This window comes from Penicillium manginii, assembly GCF_028828005.1.
Source record: "Penicillium manginii strain IBT 31320 chromosome Unknown utg000001l:1.0-3466041.0:1.0-3467806.0, whole genome shotgun sequence".
NCBI lineage: Eukaryota > Fungi > Ascomycota > Eurotiomycetes > Eurotiales > Aspergillaceae > Penicillium > Penicillium manginii.
In genome coordinates, this window is record NW_026643102.1 from 3373144 (window position 1) to 3392103 (window position 18960).

General features: G+C 48.9%; 8 protein-coding genes across 8 annotated transcripts; 6 read left to right on the top strand and 2 right to left on the bottom strand.

Annotated features, from left to right (window-relative positions):
* Positions 1 to 1212: 1212 nt before the first annotated feature.
* Positions 1213 to 3355, top strand: N7533_001251 (putative C6 transcription factor (OTam); the record flags this gene model as incomplete). Its single annotated transcript, XM_057097901.1, has 2 exons — positions 1213 to 1573; positions 1626 to 3355. 2 exons carry the CDS (start codon positions 1213 to 1215, stop codon positions 3353 to 3355), a joined length of 2091 nt encoding a protein of 696 aa, XP_056966394.1.
* A 1261-nt stretch (positions 3356 to 4616) lies between these two features.
* On the top strand, positions 4617 to 6074 carry N7533_001252 (VOC family protein; the record flags this gene model as incomplete). The annotated part of the gene is made up of 1 exon (XM_057097902.1): positions 4617 to 6074. One exon carries the CDS (start codon positions 4617 to 4619, stop codon positions 6072 to 6074), a length of 1458 nt encoding a protein of 485 aa, XP_056966395.1.
* Positions 6075 to 6681: 607 nt separating this feature from the next.
* Positions 6682 to 6993, top strand: N7533_001253 (uncharacterized protein; the record flags this gene model as incomplete). The annotated part of the gene is made up of 2 exons (XM_057097903.1): positions 6682 to 6688; positions 6761 to 6993. The coding sequence occupies 2 exons, from the start codon at positions 6682 to 6684 to the stop codon at positions 6991 to 6993; spliced, it is 240 nt and encodes a 79-aa protein (XP_056966396.1).
* Positions 6994 to 7225: 232 nt separating this feature from the next.
* On the top strand, positions 7226 to 8492 carry N7533_001254 (uncharacterized protein; the record flags this gene model as incomplete). The annotated part of the gene is made up of 4 exons (XM_057097904.1): positions 7226 to 7396; positions 7465 to 7572; positions 7631 to 8007; positions 8045 to 8492. 4 exons carry the CDS (start codon positions 7226 to 7228, stop codon positions 8490 to 8492), a joined length of 1104 nt encoding a protein of 367 aa, XP_056966397.1.
* A 392-nt stretch (positions 8493 to 8884) lies between these two features.
* N7533_001255 (mitochondrial 54S ribosomal protein bL21m) lies at positions 8885 to 9640 on the bottom strand (the record flags this gene model as incomplete). The annotated part of the gene is made up of 1 exon (XM_057097905.1): positions 8885 to 9640. The coding sequence occupies one exon, from the start codon at positions 9638 to 9640 to the stop codon at positions 8885 to 8887; it is 756 nt and encodes a 251-aa protein (XP_056966398.1).
* A 446-nt stretch (positions 9641 to 10086) lies between these two features.
* Positions 10087 to 11179, top strand: N7533_001256 (rRNA-processing protein NSA2; the record flags this gene model as incomplete). Its single annotated transcript, XM_057097906.1, has 7 exons — positions 10087 to 10089; positions 10163 to 10173; positions 10238 to 10439; positions 10508 to 10779; positions 10839 to 11024; positions 11083 to 11109; positions 11164 to 11179. The coding sequence occupies 7 exons, from the start codon at positions 10087 to 10089 to the stop codon at positions 11177 to 11179; spliced, it is 717 nt and encodes a 238-aa protein (XP_056966399.1).
* A 1213-nt stretch (positions 11180 to 12392) lies between these two features.
* Positions 12393 to 13685, top strand: N7533_001257 (Aldo/keto reductase; the record flags this gene model as incomplete). Its single annotated transcript, XM_057097907.1, has 3 exons — positions 12393 to 12816; positions 12880 to 13144; positions 13235 to 13685. The coding sequence occupies 3 exons, from the start codon at positions 12393 to 12395 to the stop codon at positions 13683 to 13685; spliced, it is 1140 nt and encodes a 379-aa protein (XP_056966400.1).
* Positions 13686 to 15112: 1427 nt separating this feature from the next.
* On the bottom strand, positions 15113 to 17600 carry N7533_001258 (serine/threonine/tyrosine protein kinase MPS1; the record flags this gene model as incomplete). The annotated part of the gene is made up of 2 exons (XM_057097908.1): positions 15113 to 15408; positions 15437 to 17600. 2 exons carry the CDS (start codon positions 17598 to 17600, stop codon positions 15113 to 15115), a joined length of 2460 nt encoding a protein of 819 aa, XP_056966401.1.
* Positions 17601 to 18960: the final 1360 nt, after the last annotated feature.

Here is an 18960-nt window from a genome sequence, read left to right on the forward strand (position 1 = left end):
ATGAGTCAAGGAAGTCTGGAGGTCTCCGTTCCGTCAGGCCATTCGTGTGGTTACTATTAGTCAAAGTCAGTGCCGATCCGAGAATCTCCTTTGCCACCGGGTCAGCGTTTTTACATCGAGTAGGCGAGCACATGCCGGGGATGAAGATGAGGAAGTCCGGACTCCACCGTGGGGCGGGATAAACTCGTTCAAACTCGTTAAACTTGCAGGAAGTGGAGAGAGTGATTGGCTCTGTTAAGCGTTATCATAGGCAACCGATTGGTTAACTCTAAGGGTGGATAGCGGTGTATGGGGATATCTGGATAATACTGTAGTATTGTACAGTACTCCGTAGTGTATCCTGTACATATAGAGCGGAGTATACCACGCAGTGGTATACTATAGTATCTATAGGATCTATCAATAGTATCTATAGATACTGTACTAGATACTATAGACTATTATGTTGGAAAGATACTCTATAGTATATAGAGTATACGTGGTATACTCTAGTGGTATACTCTAGTGGTATACTCTTCTGCTACGGGCGGGTCTCCTCCGAGCCGCTCGATTACCTACAACGAATGACATAAGCAGAGCTCTCATAGGCGCAGTCCAGTTCAAAGTACGTAACAAAGCATCTCGACCAATCATCTCTCACCTTCTTATCTGGCTTGACAATTTCACCGTGCTAATTGGGGCTTTTCTGTTACGAGAGCAAAAAGAAAGATCGTCTGCTTCCGGTTGAGTTATATCGTCATCAGATTCCATTTTTGAATTCCATGCCAGGTTCACCTTTCGTTTACCCCGTGCTCTCTCATATTCCGCGTATAATCTTTTCTGTCATTCCTAACAGGAATGACCGAGCAGACGATTCGACATCTCATCCTGCTGCAGTCCTTAGCTGGTGCGGATTAGGATACCTAGTACAATACTGTGGTATAGGTATATGTGAGACCTATACAGATCTACAATCTACCTATGATATTATCGAGATTATCAAAGATAACCTTACATCTTTTTTTTTTTTCGTGATAAGCTTGATCTGACATACTCCCTCGTCCTCGGAGTACTCGGAGTCCTATACGATTCGACATTCGACAACCCTTATCATTTGCCCTCCACATTACCCGGCTTTACCTTCCTACTTCCCCCGTGGAGACCGTTGAACCCTGGAGATCCCCAGAATCTACAGAGTAAACTCCAGGTCAATACCTAGGTACTTAGGTATCCATGGCTACCGTTATCACCATTCAGCCTTCTTCGGCTGTTCCAACCTCACACTCCCCTTCCCTCCATCGTCGACATCCCTCCAACTCCAACACTCTCTCGCCCTCCCCCATCTCCATTCACTCGACACTACCACCCCGTTTAGGGAGTAGGGATGGAGCTAGTTGTGACGCCTGCCTTCGCCGAAAGAGCCGCTGCGCAATGAATGACCTCGTCAACAAGTGCTACTCCTGTGACTTTCATCGCCAGGAGTGCACATTTACCCTCACCACCGAGTCCCCAATCAAGAAGCGCAAGCTTGAGGATTCCCCACGAGAGCTTGAGTCTGTCAAACGGTATGTCTTAGGAGTGAAGAGGAATGGATGTGGTTGATCTTGGATGTGGAATGTGAGCTAAACATCTTCTTCATGCAAAAGACCCTCAATACAATCCAACACCCTCGCCACAGTCCAACCTCCCCCCCGAGGCCGCACGCCTCCATCAAGGCGCTATGATCCGCCCTGGCTTCTTCAATCAATCCACTCAACACATTGGTATGACCACCGAGTTGGAACCCGCCCTCCTTGAGTATCTGCCACTAGACGAATACGACGAATGCAATGTTTCCAACTCCCGCATCCGAAGATGTGCCGACGACTGCACTTTTATGCGCGTCGTCGATACCCTCCCTATTGGTGACTCGCAGGCCGTGTCACTTGACGCCATTGAGAGCCTGGTTGCTCCGTACGGCGCAACCTTGATCGAGAAGTTCTTCGATCATGTTCACCCCTCCTTCCCCATTCTCATGGAGGATGCGTTCCGCCAGTCATACCGGGAACGCCGCCAATTGTCCCCGTTACTCCTCGCCGCGGTCTATGTACTTACTCTGAAGTTCGTCGACGTGGGCGCCTCCTCTCAAACGGCCCGCCGTCCAGATGCGGCCCGGTTAGAGAGCACCGCGTTGAAACTGCTGATTGAGTCTTTGCCCTTCCCCAGTATCTCCACCATCCAGGCCGGTTTGCTCTTGACGCAAAAGTCGACATTGGCTACGGCCTCGCTGAATGGCCAGTTGGTGACTGCCTGCTTCGAGCTGGGTCTGCATCAAGACTGTTCGAACTGGCGTATGAAGACGTGGGAGAAGGGTCTGCGGAAGCGTCTTGCCTGGGCGCTGTATATGCAGGATAAATGGTCTTCCTTAGTACACGGTCGTCCATCACAGATCTTTGCGTTCAATTGGACTGTCAAGGATCTCGTGGAAGACGACTTCTCTGATGCTTTCCTCTCCGGTACCGACTCGGCGCACGACTCGGCAGCTGTTGGCCACGGCCCTCTTCTATTCTGCCATATGGTGGCCCTCACCACCATTCTCTCTGATATTCTGGACCGCTTTTATACCCTTAAAGCCATCGAGGATTTCACAGCCGCAGGCAATCAGAGAACCCGCATCATCCTCGAAAAGGCTAAGCCAGCACAGATTCGACTGAAGGAGTGGTTCTCATCTCTCCCCGCCTCATTGAAGATGGAATCATCGACCGGCGAGCTCGTCGAGACAATCACCGACGAACACGCCCGCAACGGCGCCCTCCACCTCGCCTATTTCGCCACGGAAATTACTCTTCACCGCTGCATCGTGCGCTCCCTCGCCACAGATGGCTCAGACTCGTACCTCGCGCACATCTGTCGCGGTGCAGCAAAGACTCGTTTAATCTCCGCCATGGACTTCGTCAACCGCCTTCGTCCCGCCCATCTCCGCTCATTCTGGCCCGCATCCGCACGCACCAATTTCTCTCTCATCGGCTCCTTCGGTATGCTACTTCGCATTACCGCGCCGACCAACGAGGAGGCGGATTTCTACCGCGTACGTTTGTGCGAGTACCGCTGGACTCTGAGCGTTAGCCACAAGAATGCCGAGTTCATGAGCTTTGCCCTGGAGAGTCTTGACAATGCGACCGCTTTTGACAAGCATGTTCCCGCAAAGCCGAATATCGACGAACTCATGGCTTCGCAGAAGCAGGCTCCCCGTGTTTCTTTCGCGGGCACGTATGATGATGCCATGGCTGAGGCTGAGGCTACGCACGGCGCGGGCTCCTCTTCTGTCATCTCGGGTCTTGCGTCTCCTGCCACTTCTGTTAGCGACATGGAAGATAATGATGATGCGATGCTTTGAGCGCACTCCTTACCTTTTGATACCCACTTTATTCACCTCGTCCTCACTTTTCCCCCATCTCGCCACCTCCACCTTCTTCTCTCTTGTACCTCATTTGCTCAACCTCACGCATACCGGTGTTAGGAAGCGCATAATTTTTGATAGCCCTGTGATCTCCCTTGGCATGGGGAATAGGATCACTCAAAAGGTTCGGGCAAAATTCTTTTTTTGGAATGACGGATTTCGGAATGGTCGTTAGTGGTCCGGTTTCCTTTACTTTTCATTCGTTCGACTACCCCCTGGAACGCGCTGGATTCGATATGTATATAGAACGACATAAATGGACATGAATTACGATACCTGATTCAATATTTCCTTCCATCGAGGACGTAGACTATAGTCGGGTAATTCGTGCCATGACATACCTAGGTAGTGATGATTTTGGCCGATGCTGGCTTCTTAGCAGCCTAGACTCGGATGCACTTTGCGTAGATAGCTGGAGGTTCGAATGATTCACGCACTCATCCAGAATGCTTATGAATACCCAGAATAACTTGAAGAAATACATAACCTCTCATACTCCACCTGCCAACATCCCGAGGTGGTATCATCACCTGCTATCCCAGCGACCCTTCCAATGAAATCAACGAATAGGAGGGCATCGGCGATTGTCGGCGATAGCAATGAAGATCGGTTTCCCACGGACCTGCATCCTATTGGCCTTTGTTCATCTCGAACTCCACAGCCACCAGCTTGATCGTGATGCCTGTGGTCATACATTAGATTCTCGAGGTTTCAATTTGTAATATAAATCATTTTAGCTCGCGTTCCCCCGCATGAGCTCTTTTATTGAGGGGGAAATTGGGGCTGGGGAAGTCGGGCCTCCGAATTAGATTCCTAATTATCAGCCACTTACTTCTGGATTTTGGGTTTGCTCGAGATGTTCGCTATCACCCTGCCTGGTACTGATAACGTATCAGACCTCAAGGTGGTCCTCGGAGGTCCGCCGGATGATATCCGATAGCGGATAAACGCGGTGACCTGGATGCATATGAAGCATGACAGATATCTACCTAGGTAGCGAGTACTTAAGAAAGCATCCATGGATCTGAGGAAGAAAATAAGAACGCAAATTCATCCAACTTTCTACGAGGGTGTTTTCAACCAGTTTTAGCTTACGGCTGTCCCTACTACAGACTTGTTGAACGACTGGTCTATACACCTCCGCAATACCCATCTCATCGACATCCAACACCACCGACTCGGACACATACTATCCAAAATGGCCTCCGACTGGAACCAGGATAGCCTGCGAGCACGCTTTTGCCACGCTCTATCAGAAATGTATAAAACCGAGGTGCCCCTATACGGCAACCTAATCGATATCGTCCTAGAAGCAGACACAAAAGCGCTGCAAAGTACGAAATCCAACGAAACACTCCCCACAAACCCAGACGAAGTTCTCCCACCACGACACCGAGTCGAAAGACACGGCGCAATCCGCCTAGGAACACCACACGAACTCAGCACGATTCGACGCATGTTCGCCGTCATGGGAATGTATCCCGTCGGCTACTATGATCTCAGTCTAGCCGGATTCCCCATGCACGCCACAGCCTTCAGGCCAACGACCTCGGAGGCGCTCGCGGCGCATCCCTTCCGAGTCTTCACGACAGTATTAAGGATGGAGCTTCTAACCTCGAAGACGCGGGCACTAGCGAAGAAAGCGCTAGACCAGAGAGATATTTTCACGCCTAGACTTCTGGCTTTGTTGGATATTGTTGAGTCGAGGGGTTCTCTGTCGCCGGACGAATGCGTTGAGTTTATCGACAATGGATTGGAGACGTTTAGATGGCATTCGAAAACGACGGTCACACTTGACGAGTACACGATTCTGAAGGCCGAACATGCTCTGATTGCCGATATTGTTTCCTTTCCAAATGCGCATATCAATCACCTCACGCCGCGAACGATCGATATCGACCTCGTTCAGCGTCTCATGGTGGAGCACGGCATGCCTGCGAAAGAACGAATCGAAGGACCGCCCCGACGAGAATGCCCGATTTTACTACGACAGACTAGTTTCAAGGCGTTGCAAGAAACCGTCTATTTCAGCGATGATTCTGGCTCGGGTGAATTTGTCAGGGGCTCTCATACGGCGCGGTTTGGAGAAGTCGAGCAACGTGGCTACGCATTAACGCGAAAGGGCCGTCAATTTTACGATCAAATTTTGAATCAGGTTAATGATCTCGCTGCTCAGAATGAGAAACGAAGCGATTCGACCGAGTATGAATCTCTGCTCGCCAAGTCGTTTGAGATTTTCCCGGATACACTTCCTGCGTTGAGAGAGGGGGGTCTGGCATATTTTTGCTATAGATTGACTCCAGCCGGTGAGAAGTATGCAGAACACCGTGACGATGACCTCGGGGTATTCGTGTCACCAGATGGTGAAGCCACAGAATCGGTGACAGAACTCTTAAACAAAGGGGTTCTCGACTACGATCCGCTAACATATGAGGATTTTCTTCCGTTATCCGCGGGTGGCATTTTCAATTCCAATCTAGGCGATGTCTCACAGTCAAAACAGCTTATTATGAATGCTGAGTCTGATTTGGATGGGTTCCAGCGTGGTCTGGGGACCTACGTTGCGGATGAATTTCACCTTTATGCGGAGATGCAACGTGGATCTCTTGAGGTTTGCAGGCAGAAACTTGGGTTGAGGGAAATTTTGATGGTATAGCTGGTTTACTAGATGCTCGATGCTTGGATTTGGGGTCGTTTTCGTCATTCATTAATAATAGTAGTACCAGTAGTGGGTTATGTCACTGGTGTTTTGTTGCATGACTACCTACTATTACTACTAGTAGTACTACTACCTAATGTGGGCAGTACTCGCCGGGACTCGTGTTATATCTTAATATTCTTTGGGTTTGGTTGTGGATTTAGCTTTTCTGCCTTTCATGGTCTCTTTACCTGCCCAATTCGGATGATTTAATGGACCTTCCATTTACGGGAGGTTATAAACCTTTGGGAGGATTTGTCTTAAAATTTCATCAACTATTGCAGTACAGTCTTCTCTGTATACCATGCACCATTTATGTAGATCTTTTTTGAGAAAACACTGACGTAGAGAACTTGAAGTAGTCCACGATGCCTGTCACGCCTAGGCAATCATCATTTGAAGAGCAAGGGCCCAAGTCTTTTCTAGATCATCATATCCAAAGGATATTTTGCTATTCACCAGGATGCATTATCCATCTATTATCCGATATCCGCCAAGCCTGGAAGATCTACTAGTAGATCTTTTCAAGCGTGAGCCGCGTCGGACACATTCAAATGTAGACATCATGCCGGGTATCTGGCCACCTCGGGCCAGACAGATAAACCCCGGTCAGGCATAATTCCTATACCATTTCCCCATTCCAGTCATCCTGAGCATAATTGAGACCATTATGCCTAAAAATATCACTTATGGAGGCGAAACCCCAGAATTTCCTTCCATCGAGATTCGGCCGGAGCGGGTGCGAGAGGAGATGCTGCGCCTACCCCAAACCCGGAGGGGCCCGATAAGCGGGAAACTCGGGCAGCCGAACCATCAGAGTCGCGCCGCGGAGACTCATATTGACGGGATCTCCCGTCCCGGCCGAATCGACCCTTGACGAGAGAAACAACAGTGAGGCTCAGCCTGGGTATACGGGCTATGCTTGAAATTTCTGGTCTGATCTCTTTGCGATGATTTGGTCGTAGGATATAGTTTCCGGGGGGCCTTTGAGGTCTATTACCTACTGCTAGTACTAGTAGGTATATATACAATGCCGATCTCCGGTTAGGCAAGATTTAGAATCTCAGCCACCTTGAGCTAGATCAACCTTAACCTGAAGCTCGATCTGCATGTCATCCTCAATTCAAGATCTTCCCCACGATGATATCTCTTGGCGTGTCTGGGTCGGAACCCTGAGTACGATCATACCCGCCACTGTTGTAGTGGTCTTGCGGTTCGTTGCCCGGTATGTTTCACGAGCTGGATTCTGGTGGGATGACTACACTATTGCCATATCTTTGGTATGTGTTTCGAACAAATCCTCACATATAAGAATTGGAAACAGATAGCTAATACATTGATTGTACAGTTACTCAACTGGGCTATGGATGCTCTAAGATGGATCCAGGTCCTCAATTTCGGATTGGGAAAACACAACTACCAGATAACAGATGAGACATTCCACAGCTTTGGAAAGGTACGCAGCCTTCAAGTTCGATTCCTCTCAAATATAACACTAGCTTATACATGAGTAGACTTTCATTGGTAGTCAAGTCCTTTATTTCACCACGGCCGTTTTTACGAAAATGTCGCTCCTCCTCCTTTACTATCGAATCTTCGGCGTCGTTCGCGGCTTTCGCTGGGCTCTATACGCCTCCTGCTTTCTCGTGATTGCCTACTTTATCTCATGCACGATTGTTTCGATCAAATCTTGCGCCCCGGTCTCCAAATTTTGGGATCCGAGTCTCCCTGGATCCTGCATCGACGAGATCGCCTTCTTTCGCTGGAATGGTTTCGCCAATATGCTGCTGGACGCCCTGGTCCTTTGTCTCCCTTACCCTATGGCCTGGAGATTACAGACATCCGTACGACAAAAGATCATCTTGACGGGGATATTTTTTCTCGGAAGCTTGTAAGTTATCTCCTGAGATTACGAGTACTGGACCTAGGCTAACCATCATTTATAGTGTCTGCATTGTCTCGGTTCTCCGTATCGTCAGCTTCGACTTCTTGAGTCTGGAGGATGCAACTTATGTTAGTGTCAACCCGTCAACTTGGTCTTCTATCGAGCAATCGGTTGGTGTCATTTGTGCATGTCTTCCAACCCTTCGCCCGCTTGTTCGTTCGTTGTCTGGGTGCTCGAAAAACACTTCAGAGGAAGGAGATATTTCTACTGCTGTTTCATCGAACAGATCCTCATTTCCTCTTCGTGACTCGGCGCGGGATGAAGAGGACAACATGGGAACTTGCGGACCATCTTGCGTGCAACAAGCACCCACGGGCGAGTCGGTGTCTCCAGAATCCGCACCATATAGTCGCGAGGGCCGGGTATCATGGATGCAGGACGAAGTTCAAGAAGTCGAGAGACATGTTCCACGTCCTGTATCATTTGCTTGATAATTTTTTCCTCTCTAACACTTTGTTCTTTTGGTGGAAATCGTGTCTTTATTATGTCGTGATACCCCTGTTTGTTTATGTTTATTTTGTCGCGACACAATTGGAGATTGTTTCAACTGAGAGTCTCTGAAGACAAAAAGTATTCCTGACGAATTAGTTTGGCTTTCCAAGGTCATCAGCAATGCCTAAATGGAACTTGAAAATATGCAATCGGCTTGAAATTCCCATTTTCGGAGATAAAATTGAATAATAGATATAGAATACAATGCACACAAAGAATCCGCGAAACCCATCTATCTGTACAAAACATGCTGCAAACCAATAATGCATCACATCAGATCACATCTTCGCCAAGGGATCGCAAAAATGTAAATTTCATGCTTCCAGTCCGCTCATGACCGGGCCTCGACTTTCGGTGTGTCCTCAGCATCCTCGACCACCACGGCACCCTCCTCCAACAGCTCTTCCGGCGTCTTGACGCGCACCTCCATCACGCGCATAATGGTGTAGCGGTGCTTGCTCTTGGCCGTCTTGGTATGCCGTTGTCTCCGCTTGGTCTTCTCCTTAATGCGCAAGGGCTCGGACTCGGTACCGGTCACTCGGACGCGGCACTCAAACAACCGCTCGTCAACGTGCGGGGAGCCTTTCAGCGTGAAGTCACGGGATCCCACCGCGGACGCACGGTTGAATCGCAGAACATCACCGGGCTTGACATTGGGCATCAGGAATGGCAGGCGGAGGTGATCGCCCTCGGTGAGGAGGAAAGGGCGCGCGTGGAGCTCTGCAACGACATAGTGTGGAGTTTGTCCGGCCAGGTGAGGGAGAGTCGACATAAGGGACTTGGTCACTTCGATGGGAGCGTCGAAGGAGGGAGCGACGGGTTTCTTTGCGCTGATGAAATCTGCGTCGATTTGAGAGGTGGTGGTGGTGGTTGTGGAGGTTGGGGTGGAAGGCTGGGTATCTTGTACTCGGGGAATGGCTCCAAGAGTTGTGTCGGGGATCGAGGCGTGAGATTGAGTCTGAGTAGTGCGGAGCCAGGCGGTTTGGTGCAGGCAAGCTCGTTGAGGAAGGGGAGCTGCTGAGATCGAGGACGGGGCTGCGAATCGCAGATCGGAGGCAAAGCTCCGGAGAACGGAGCGAGAAAACATGGTGAGAGAACCTTTCCTAACCAAGACGAAAGGGAAGAAATGGTTCGGTGGTCGTTGGATGCAAAGGCGGTACTTTGTTGCGGTCGAGAAAATCAACGCTGGCGCTGATGGCCGCTTCGTCTGCCGTAGTGTCACGTGATATGGCAGTTTTCACTAGACATAGGGGATGAACCCAGTAGAACCTGTGGTGCAAAGATGTTTATTTGAATTTTTATCCTTTAGGGTCTATCTATTTCATAATATAATCCATCAGCACCTTATAATACTATTGCATAGTCAATTCCATGGACGTTTGCTAACCATTCAACTCCTTGAAGGTCATGCTGACTACTTCTGCCGATAACAGTCACGTGCACCTCTAATCTTTGCCGCCGAAACAACTTTTTCCGATTAGATCCTGTAGACCTCAACTTCGTCCCACAGGTTGTACTCATTCTGCATTCATCATGGTATGTGTTCTTCGATTATACCCTACCATTGCTCCGTGTATCCGAGTTTTCTAACAAAATTTCTCCCCAACAGCCTCAGAACGAGTTCGTCCCCAACCCCCACCGCAACCATCAATCCCCCCCCCCATCCCGACTAACCCACCATCAGGTATATTGAGCGCTGGCAAAAGCAGCACGGAAAGCGTCTCGATCATGATGAGCGAGCTCGCAAGCGCCAGGCGCGTGAATCCCACAAGCAATCATTCAATGCCCAGAACCTCACTGGCCTGAGGGCCAAGCTGTACCAGCAGAAGCGTCACAAGGAGAAGATCCAGATGAAGAAGCGCATCAAGGAGCAGGAAGAGAAGAATGTCAAGTCCTCCGCCCCGACGAGCCCTCCAAGACCCCTCTGCCCCAGTACCTGCTCGACCGATCGCAGGCCACCAACGCCAAGGCCTTGTCCAGTGCTATCAAGGATAAGCGTAATGAGAAGGCCGCCAAGTTCGCTGTTCCCCTGCCTAAGGTCAAGGGTATCAGTGAGGAGGAGATGTTCAAGGTTGTCAACACCGGAAAGAAGACTCACCAGAAGTCCTGGAAGCGCATGATTACCAAGCCCACTTTCGTCGGTAGCGACTTCACTCGTCGCCCCGTCAAGTACGAGCGTTTCATTCGTCCCATGGGTCTGCGTTACAAGAAGGCCAATGTCACTCAGTATGTTTCTTCCAGCATTCTGCCAGCCCTAAAGTTCTCCGCTCACAATTCATCCACAGCCCCGAGCTCGGTGTCACTGTCCAACTGCCCATCTTGTCCGTCAAGAAGAACCCCCAGAACCCCCTGTACACTCAGCTGGGTGTTCTGACCAAGGGTACTATTATGGAGGTCAACGTTTCTGAGCTTGGTCTTGTAACCACCAGCGGTAAGGTTGTCTGGGGTAAATGGGCCCAGGTCACCAACGTGTAAGTTTTCTCGGCATCCCAAAGTTTATTTTTCGCTGAAATACTGACCCCCTCACAGGCCCGAGAACGATGGTTGCGTCAATGCGTAAGTCTCTAACGTCTCTATTTGACATGATCGTACAGCTAACAATAATTTCAGTGTTCTCCTCGTCTAGATTCGTTCCCCAATGATTAGATTGCCCTCTAATTCCCTTCCGACAGACCCTCCTCTGTTTTCGATACCACCTCCTCCCAGGCATTTCTATGCTTGATTCTGTTTCATGGTTCATATGATCTGGTTAATAAACCACGCTATTTCTTCGGTGTTCATGGCGCATTTTCCCAAGTCTTTGGTCTTTGGGCGAAAAGTATCTTGCATGCTTTTATTCCTTTGGAATGTAGTTAGACTAGCTTAGCTATTATATAAGTACTCGGTTTTCACCGGAATTCATCATTTTTCAATCGGTTTCAATCCATACCTCTGGTAGCAATGGCTCTGCGTCCATCTGGGCACGCTCAAGCTCGCTTGGACTGCGAGTCCGTTATTCCACTAGCTTGCTTCGTTAGGTTAGGCTTCAATCATGGGGATTCCAATAAATCCAATCGAACCTAGTGTCTCAAAATGCAATTTTAATTCAAAATCCAAGTTCTTTATTCTCAGTCCTGGCATGAAGATTGTCATTCAAGTTGAACGTCTAGCAAAGGTGTTTGAATTCAGAGGCTCAAACTTGAACTATTCAAATTTACTAGTGACTTCGAGCTTTTATGATAATCATTCTCTGACCGTCTTAGTTCATCAAAAAGAAGATGACCTGAATCATTCAAATCTACTTTCCTACTATCTATATGGGGTAGCCGTGGGGGACATCTCGGAGAATTACAGCCGGCTCGCCCTCGGCCCCCGGCGTAATGCGGAGCTTTCGCAGTACTAGTAGTACCTTCGGCAAAAAAGTGTTTTGATACCTGGAATTCACCCCTATGCCCAGATTTTATATTGGCTACTGATTCGGTTGGTAGTTCAATCTGTACTTGGAACCTTGGAATGGTCGTTTATCACTTGAATCAAGGGGACATGGGGATAGTCTCCACGAGCACGAAAGTGGACAGCCAGCCACTGTGGGTCTGCCGCTTTCTGCATGACGGATAGTTTCTTTTTCCAAGGTCTTTGTTTCGTACTGACATATTACTAGTACATTGACCCCCTTACATGTATTAGAACTCCCGCTAAAACCAATTGGTAAGTTAGTTCGCGGCACGATCAGGCGACATCGTTCAACTTCATTACATGTCCCCCGCGATTCATCCATCCTGAGTTGATTGAAGCTCGACGCTCGTGATCACCTTTTTACTTCCAAGGTTTCTATACCAACATCCATACAGCGCTACATCATGGCCGAGCCAGTTCCACCCACCGATCTAGGCCGTCTCCGTGTCCTTTGCTCCACGGCCGGAGTTCGCGTTTCCCCTTTAGTGCTAGGCGCCATGTCAATCGGTGATGCATGGACAGGCATGCTAGGTTCCATGGACAAAGATTCCTCATTCAAGCTACTCGATGCCTTCTGCGAAGCCGGTGGGAACTTTATCGACACGGCCAATGCATACCAAAATCAACAATCCGAACAGTGGCTTGGCGAGTGGATGCAGCTCCGTCAGAATCGAGACACCCTCGTCCTAGCTACCAAATTTAGCCTGGACTATCGTGGTCATGCACTCGGGCTTGGTCCGCAGATTGCCAACTTTGCAGGCAACTCTCGACGGACTATTCATGTCGGGATCCGGGATTCGCTGCAGAATCTGCAGACCGATTTTGTTGGTAAATAGGTTCTCCTCGTTTGGTTCTACGTACCAGTCAGCTACTTATCAGACCTCCATTCAGATATCTACTATGTTCACTATTGGGACTACACGACTTCAATTAAGGAGGTCATGGACGCACTGCATATTCTCGTCGAACAGGGCAAAGTCCTGTATCTGGGGGCATCTGATATACCGGCCTGGATAGTGTCAGCAGCAAATACATATGCTATCGACTATGGAAAGACGCCTTTTAGTATCTACCAGGGCCGCTGGAATATACTGATCCGAGACATGGAGCGTGAAATCATACCCATGGCGCGCCAATTCAACATGGCACTTGCACCGTGAGTACACCCTTCTCCCGCAAGCTGCAGCGCAGTGCAAAATATAGAGAAAGCAAGAAGGAAATGTGACACTAATCAATACACCAACAGATGGGACGTCCTCGGCGGAGGAAAATTCAAAACGAAAGCCGAGATCGCAAAACGCAAGAATGAGGGAGACACCCTTCGCAGTCGTCCTGGAGAAGCCGCCTCACAAACCGAAATCCAAATCCAGATGAGCGAGGGCCTAGCCAAAATCGCCGCGGAGCAAGGCATCGAGTCTATCACTGCTATCGCCCTGGCATATGTTATGTCCAAGGCGGCCAATGTTTTCCCTATCATTGGAGGAAAGAAGGTCGAACAATTGAAAGATAATATTCAAGCATTGAGTATCAAGCTTACTCAGAAGCAAATCGAGTACTTGGAGAGTATTAAGCCGTTTGATATTGGCTTCCCGCACGATTGGATTCCCGCTGATCCGAATATTACTGGCGAGTCATTTTTGATTGCAAGGTCGAATGCGATGAAATTTCCGAATGCTCGCAGGCTCACGTCGCTATGAGAAATCGTTGCAGCGATTCTTGATATATGGGGAGCAAATATACGAGTATGTCATATGTCTGCGATAACTCATAAGATTTATCTTGATTAATTGATTGATATCCAACAAAGCCAAGTAAATGCCAATCATTTTTAGAACAAAAGACTTCCAAAGTTAGAAAACGAAACCGGGGTTCAAATTTAAACTAAAACAGCGTCTGTCAGTGGCTGAAATATTCGGATAAAGGGCAAGATTACTCACAATTCAAGAACTTGAATTTAATACACGAAAGGGAAAACTAGGACTAGCAGCGTGTAGTCGTTGATGTGCTATCGCTCGGCCTCGTCCCAACGATCAGCCTTGGCCGCCATAGAAACTTTCTGAGAGCGCCAGAACTCCGAAACGTGCGACTTGAAAGATTTCCACTGGAGAGACATGGTAGATTTCCCGAAGTATTGGTTTTCGTTTGTAAGTACCTTAGTACTAGTCGGGAGTCGAAGATGAAGAGGGAAGAACACTATATTCGAGTTGTCTTTTGAAGTTTAAGGAGATTGAGTCATGCACTGAGAAGATACTTGTTCTCACGACTCCGGATATTTAACCTCTTATATACAGTTCGTTCTCATTAAGGAATGTAAGCAATGATTCTCGATGGGGCTATCTCGATAATCTAGATTGATCGCCACCCTGGGGCCCTCATACTAGTAAATCAGCAACATTTTGGACGAACACGGTTTAGTTCGGTTTGGGGATTGATCACCCAGTGTTCTTTGAGCCTAGCAATGGTATCTAAATCCGGCGAACGGGCCAAGAAGGTTGCTCAGCAATAGGTTTTCCAGTGGCAAATGGCTTCTAGAATCTGGTTGTTGGTCAGCGGGCATTCTTTGGTTCTCAAGTCCCACTTGCCGAACTCTCTCTGTCGGAGATAACTAGTAGAACACCGTGACGAAGAATACATGGATCGAGTGAAGGTTGAGTACACTAGGTGCATTGACTACTGGCTATTGACTATCTAAGTACAGCTAGTTATTTCGTATTCCGAAAGATCCAGAAAAGACTAGGATCAATTAAAGGCCACCAATAAGGCGCTAAAGAAACTCCCGTAACCCCAATGCTTGATTCGACAGCCCTGTGCAAGCAGGAAAAAGAAAAAAAAAACAACAACAAAAAAGTCATATACAGAATGGATAGGTCACACGCTTTGCTAATTCACCAATGTGAGTTGCTGGTTCAAAAAACAAAGCCCATAAGGGGCGATGCGGAAGAAAAAGAACATAGAAGCAGATCATAAGTGGCAGTTGAGATATCAGTGAGATCGACCACCAATCAGCTCTAGACAAAAGAATCGAAACCCCCATCAAACACCAGTCATTAAGTCGTTCTGAGAAAACAAAAGGAGAGAACAAGGTCTGGGAAACATGAAGACAAAGGAAATGGGTAAGGACCGGTCAGGAATTTTCTTCTTCCAGCGCTGCTTTTATTTTTGCGAAGAACCCAGCGGGCCAAGCAGCCAACTCTTCTTCTTTGGGAATGCCGCGCGCTCGGCAGTGATTGACAACATTGGCAAGGATGCGACCGAGCATATCTTGCGTGACGGGGACAGCACCCTCCAGCTGGGCGTCAGGGTGAAGGAAAGGATCGCGAGGGCCGAGCATCTCTTCAATGGTTGGTCGAAGTGTCTGGTCACGCTGCAAGCAGCGCTTCAGGGTTCGGATGAGACCAGGAGGAACGGTTATACCGCCGACTCCATGGGATGGAAAGTCGATTTGTACACGGGGGGTTCGGAATTGCCATGATTCGCTCATAGTATTTGGCGATCTTCGCGAATGGTGGCTGGCCATACACCATTTTGTACAGAATGCAGCCCAAGCTCCAAACGTCACTAGGCTTGCCCAACTTCATCACCTTGCCAACGCTTGCTGGTAGTCCGAGAGAGGCATTCGAGTCGACCAAAGCCTCTGGGGACATGTAGTTAGGTGTACCAACTTGTTGTTCTCGGTGAACATTGACAGTGTTGTCCTGAATTGCATTGGCGATACCGAAGTCGATGAGCTTGAGCCGACCCTGGACCATGAGGAAGTTGGCGGGCTTCAAGTCAGAGTGGACGATATTATATTCGTGCACAGCCTGCACACACTCAAGCATCTCCTTCCAATAATAACGAACAAAATTGATATCGAACACGGCATCTTCAGCATTCAGGCGATGGGCGAGAATCTTCTCGAGGTCGGATTCACCGATTTCCATAAGAACACTCAATGCGTGCTTGTCGGAGTTGAGTTCCCAGTCAAAAAGTCGAACGACGCGGTCAACATTCTCCAACTTCTTCAAAAGATCGATTTCACCTTTGTACCCAGCCAGGGTCAAAGGGTCAACATCTTCCAAGTTCACCCTCTTGAGTGCGAAAATCTTGTAGTTTTCTGCCATGACACGATATACACGCGAACTTCCTCCGCGGCCAATGCAATCAAGGCGAGTGAAGTGTTTGTGATTGATAGACACCTGTGTCCGCTTCTTTCGAGACTGAGAGGTCGATGCTCCGGCAGTAGCGGTTGCCGTCTCGAGCATCGACATTTTTGGAGGTGGAGGGGCCGGTCTATGTGGTGTATTGCTGCTGCGCGTTGAAAGAATCTTGCGCGGCGAGTCTTGCGCGGGGGTTTCCACTGTATCCTTTTTATCTGTATCATAAACGACAGAAAACTTCTCTGGTTTGTCCAAAAAGTTCAGTCCTTGAGGTTTGGTACGCTTAAATGTTGGTGGTGGCTCATTCTCCTGGTCTCTGACAGAAGGCAGCGGCGGTAATGATGGAACTTTGAAGACAGGTTGTTCCTTTGCACTAGATGGCTTTGATGACATGTCTGAGGATGCAGGTGTCGACTTTGCGTGAGATCCATATGATCTGGGGGAGGCCGACCTTGAAAAGAGGCCATCGGTCGGGCCGCTGACGGGTTGTTCGGGGCGATGTGATTCCATTTCTTGAGGTGGACTTGGATCCGCCCAAGATACTTTGGGTGATGATGGTTTGCGGGGTTGATACTCGACGTTGTTATCGTGCTCCGCATTTTCTCTGACATCTTCGTTCAATAGATAGTTTTCTTCGTTATGCTCTTCACTTTGGCGACGCAATACGCCTCGGCGTGCGGGCCCATTCAAGAATGTGCCGGTGAGACGTCCAACTCTCTTCACCCGCAACGAGCTCTGAGGGCCAACATCGTCGCCATTGCGACCGCGCAAAACTGATGAAGATCCAATATGAGACATGGGATCTTCCTCGCTCTGAGCAAGACGGGATTTCCGGTCGCTGTCTGACCGTTCGGCGCTCCCATGCTCGTCTCCAGAGTGGCGTTCGGTGGAGCGTCTAACGGACGGCGAGATCGATGAGGGGGATCGCGTATGGCTGCGTGATGCATTAATTCGAACACTGCGTGGTCGAGGCGCGGGAGTAATGAAGTCGTTCGGGCGGTCTTGAGCATCAGAATCCGCGCTCTGGCTGTTAGACAGAGGAGATCCTTCGCGCGAGAACCTGGAAGCTGAAGAAGCGCCGGCAATTCGGACAACTCTGGGAGCTGGGCTACCTGTTGATCGATCATGAGGCGAGGCATTCCGGGGCGACTGACTGCTTTGCCTCGATCCGGCGGCAGCACGACGCTCATATGCGGCATGTCCCTTTTGCAGATGTGGCGAAGATCCCAATCCGTCTCCATCCAAAAGGGCCTTTACGGAAGCGCTGAACTTGGGCTCTGGAACCTCTTCATCAGAGCTATCACCCGAGTAATGTCGAGAAGTTGTCCGGGGTTGGTCGCGACCGTGGAGAGCGGGAGAGACCCGTCTGGAACCCGAGCGCGAAACCGCGGGTCGGGACATCGGATGAGAGATTTGCGATTGCTGGTATAGGCCGGAGTGGTAGGCGGAAGACAAGGAATTCGGAGAGGCCATGGCGGGTAGTCACCTACATTGAAGTCGTAGATCAATGTGGCACCGCAGCCCAGTCGAGTGTTTGTGTTGGAAGAAGTCGGCCTGGTCCAAGTTTGGAAGCCGCCAACGCGATGTGATAGAGTCACGTGAAGTGCGTTGCTACGGTTACCCCGCCACAACAAAGAATGTATACTTCAACTACAACAACTACAACTACTATGCAGTTACAGCATAGTTTACTAAGTATACCTCGGTATTGTTATTCTATTTCTTCAATGCCCAGGAACAAAAATGATATCTCAAGAGAACCCTTTTGACCTTCCAGGGTTCTCATTACCCTTGAACTGCGACGGTAGCGCATTCCACTATTTTCCAAATGCGCTAGATTATGGTTATATAGAGAGCGATTATGGTTTCCTCAATGTCGTTTGAGATATTGTGATAATGTGAGTCGTTAATGAGACTACAGAAATTGACGGATGGTATATCGAAGTAGGGAGTTTGTCTGAACTCCAGGGCTTAAACTGATCATGCTATAAGACTGACCCTGAGGTATCTGATTATAACACCACTAGAGTATACTGTGAAGACATACTTACAAGTCTGGAACTTGATATAGCCCCCAGAATAATGGATTGGATAGTCAAAGAACCGCAGTGGAAAGCAGAGAATTTCAAACAGACAGGTTCTATATTCGAGCTTGATCTCGGTATGTTCAAGTCGGACACCGCAGTACCCTGCGACCTGAAGCAGACACTGAAAGAATTCTCTTATTTACTGGAGAAAGGAAAGCCATGACCAAGGAGAGAAATAGTTTCTTCCAACGTGGGATCATTAGTGTCAATCGCGAAGTACAACTAAGCGGACAGGAAACCCTATTCTCCACACACAATTGTCATATGCACCAGAATCGCTGAGAGTACTCCGTAGTACTCCGTAGATTCATGTAGGACACATGGGGTGGGGAGACAGGCGGGACAAAGTTCAGCTACTACCCCAATCCCCACACTGGATCCAACAGGTAATAAGTAACTTGAAATGTGTAGAGTTATGAGGAATTGGCGGTCCTATCAATGCGATTCCTAACCATGGCAGAGTATAGAAAGGTCCATCCATCTATTCCAGAACTCCTTGGAATCGGGTTCAATTGCCTGGCGGGACTAATTATCTAGCTGTAGCCCTCTGGTGTTGCTTGTAGGCTCGGATGAAAACGACATTCAATGTATTGGAATTGAAGTATGAGTTGTATCAGTTTAGTATGCTTGGATTGTTTCGGGACTCTGTAATTCCAAGATCGGGGTTACAATTCCCGAGCGCGGGATTCCCTGCCCCGGAGCTAGCGAGTTGGGCCAGCCTGCGGGGTGGGCCGCCCCGGCCCTCC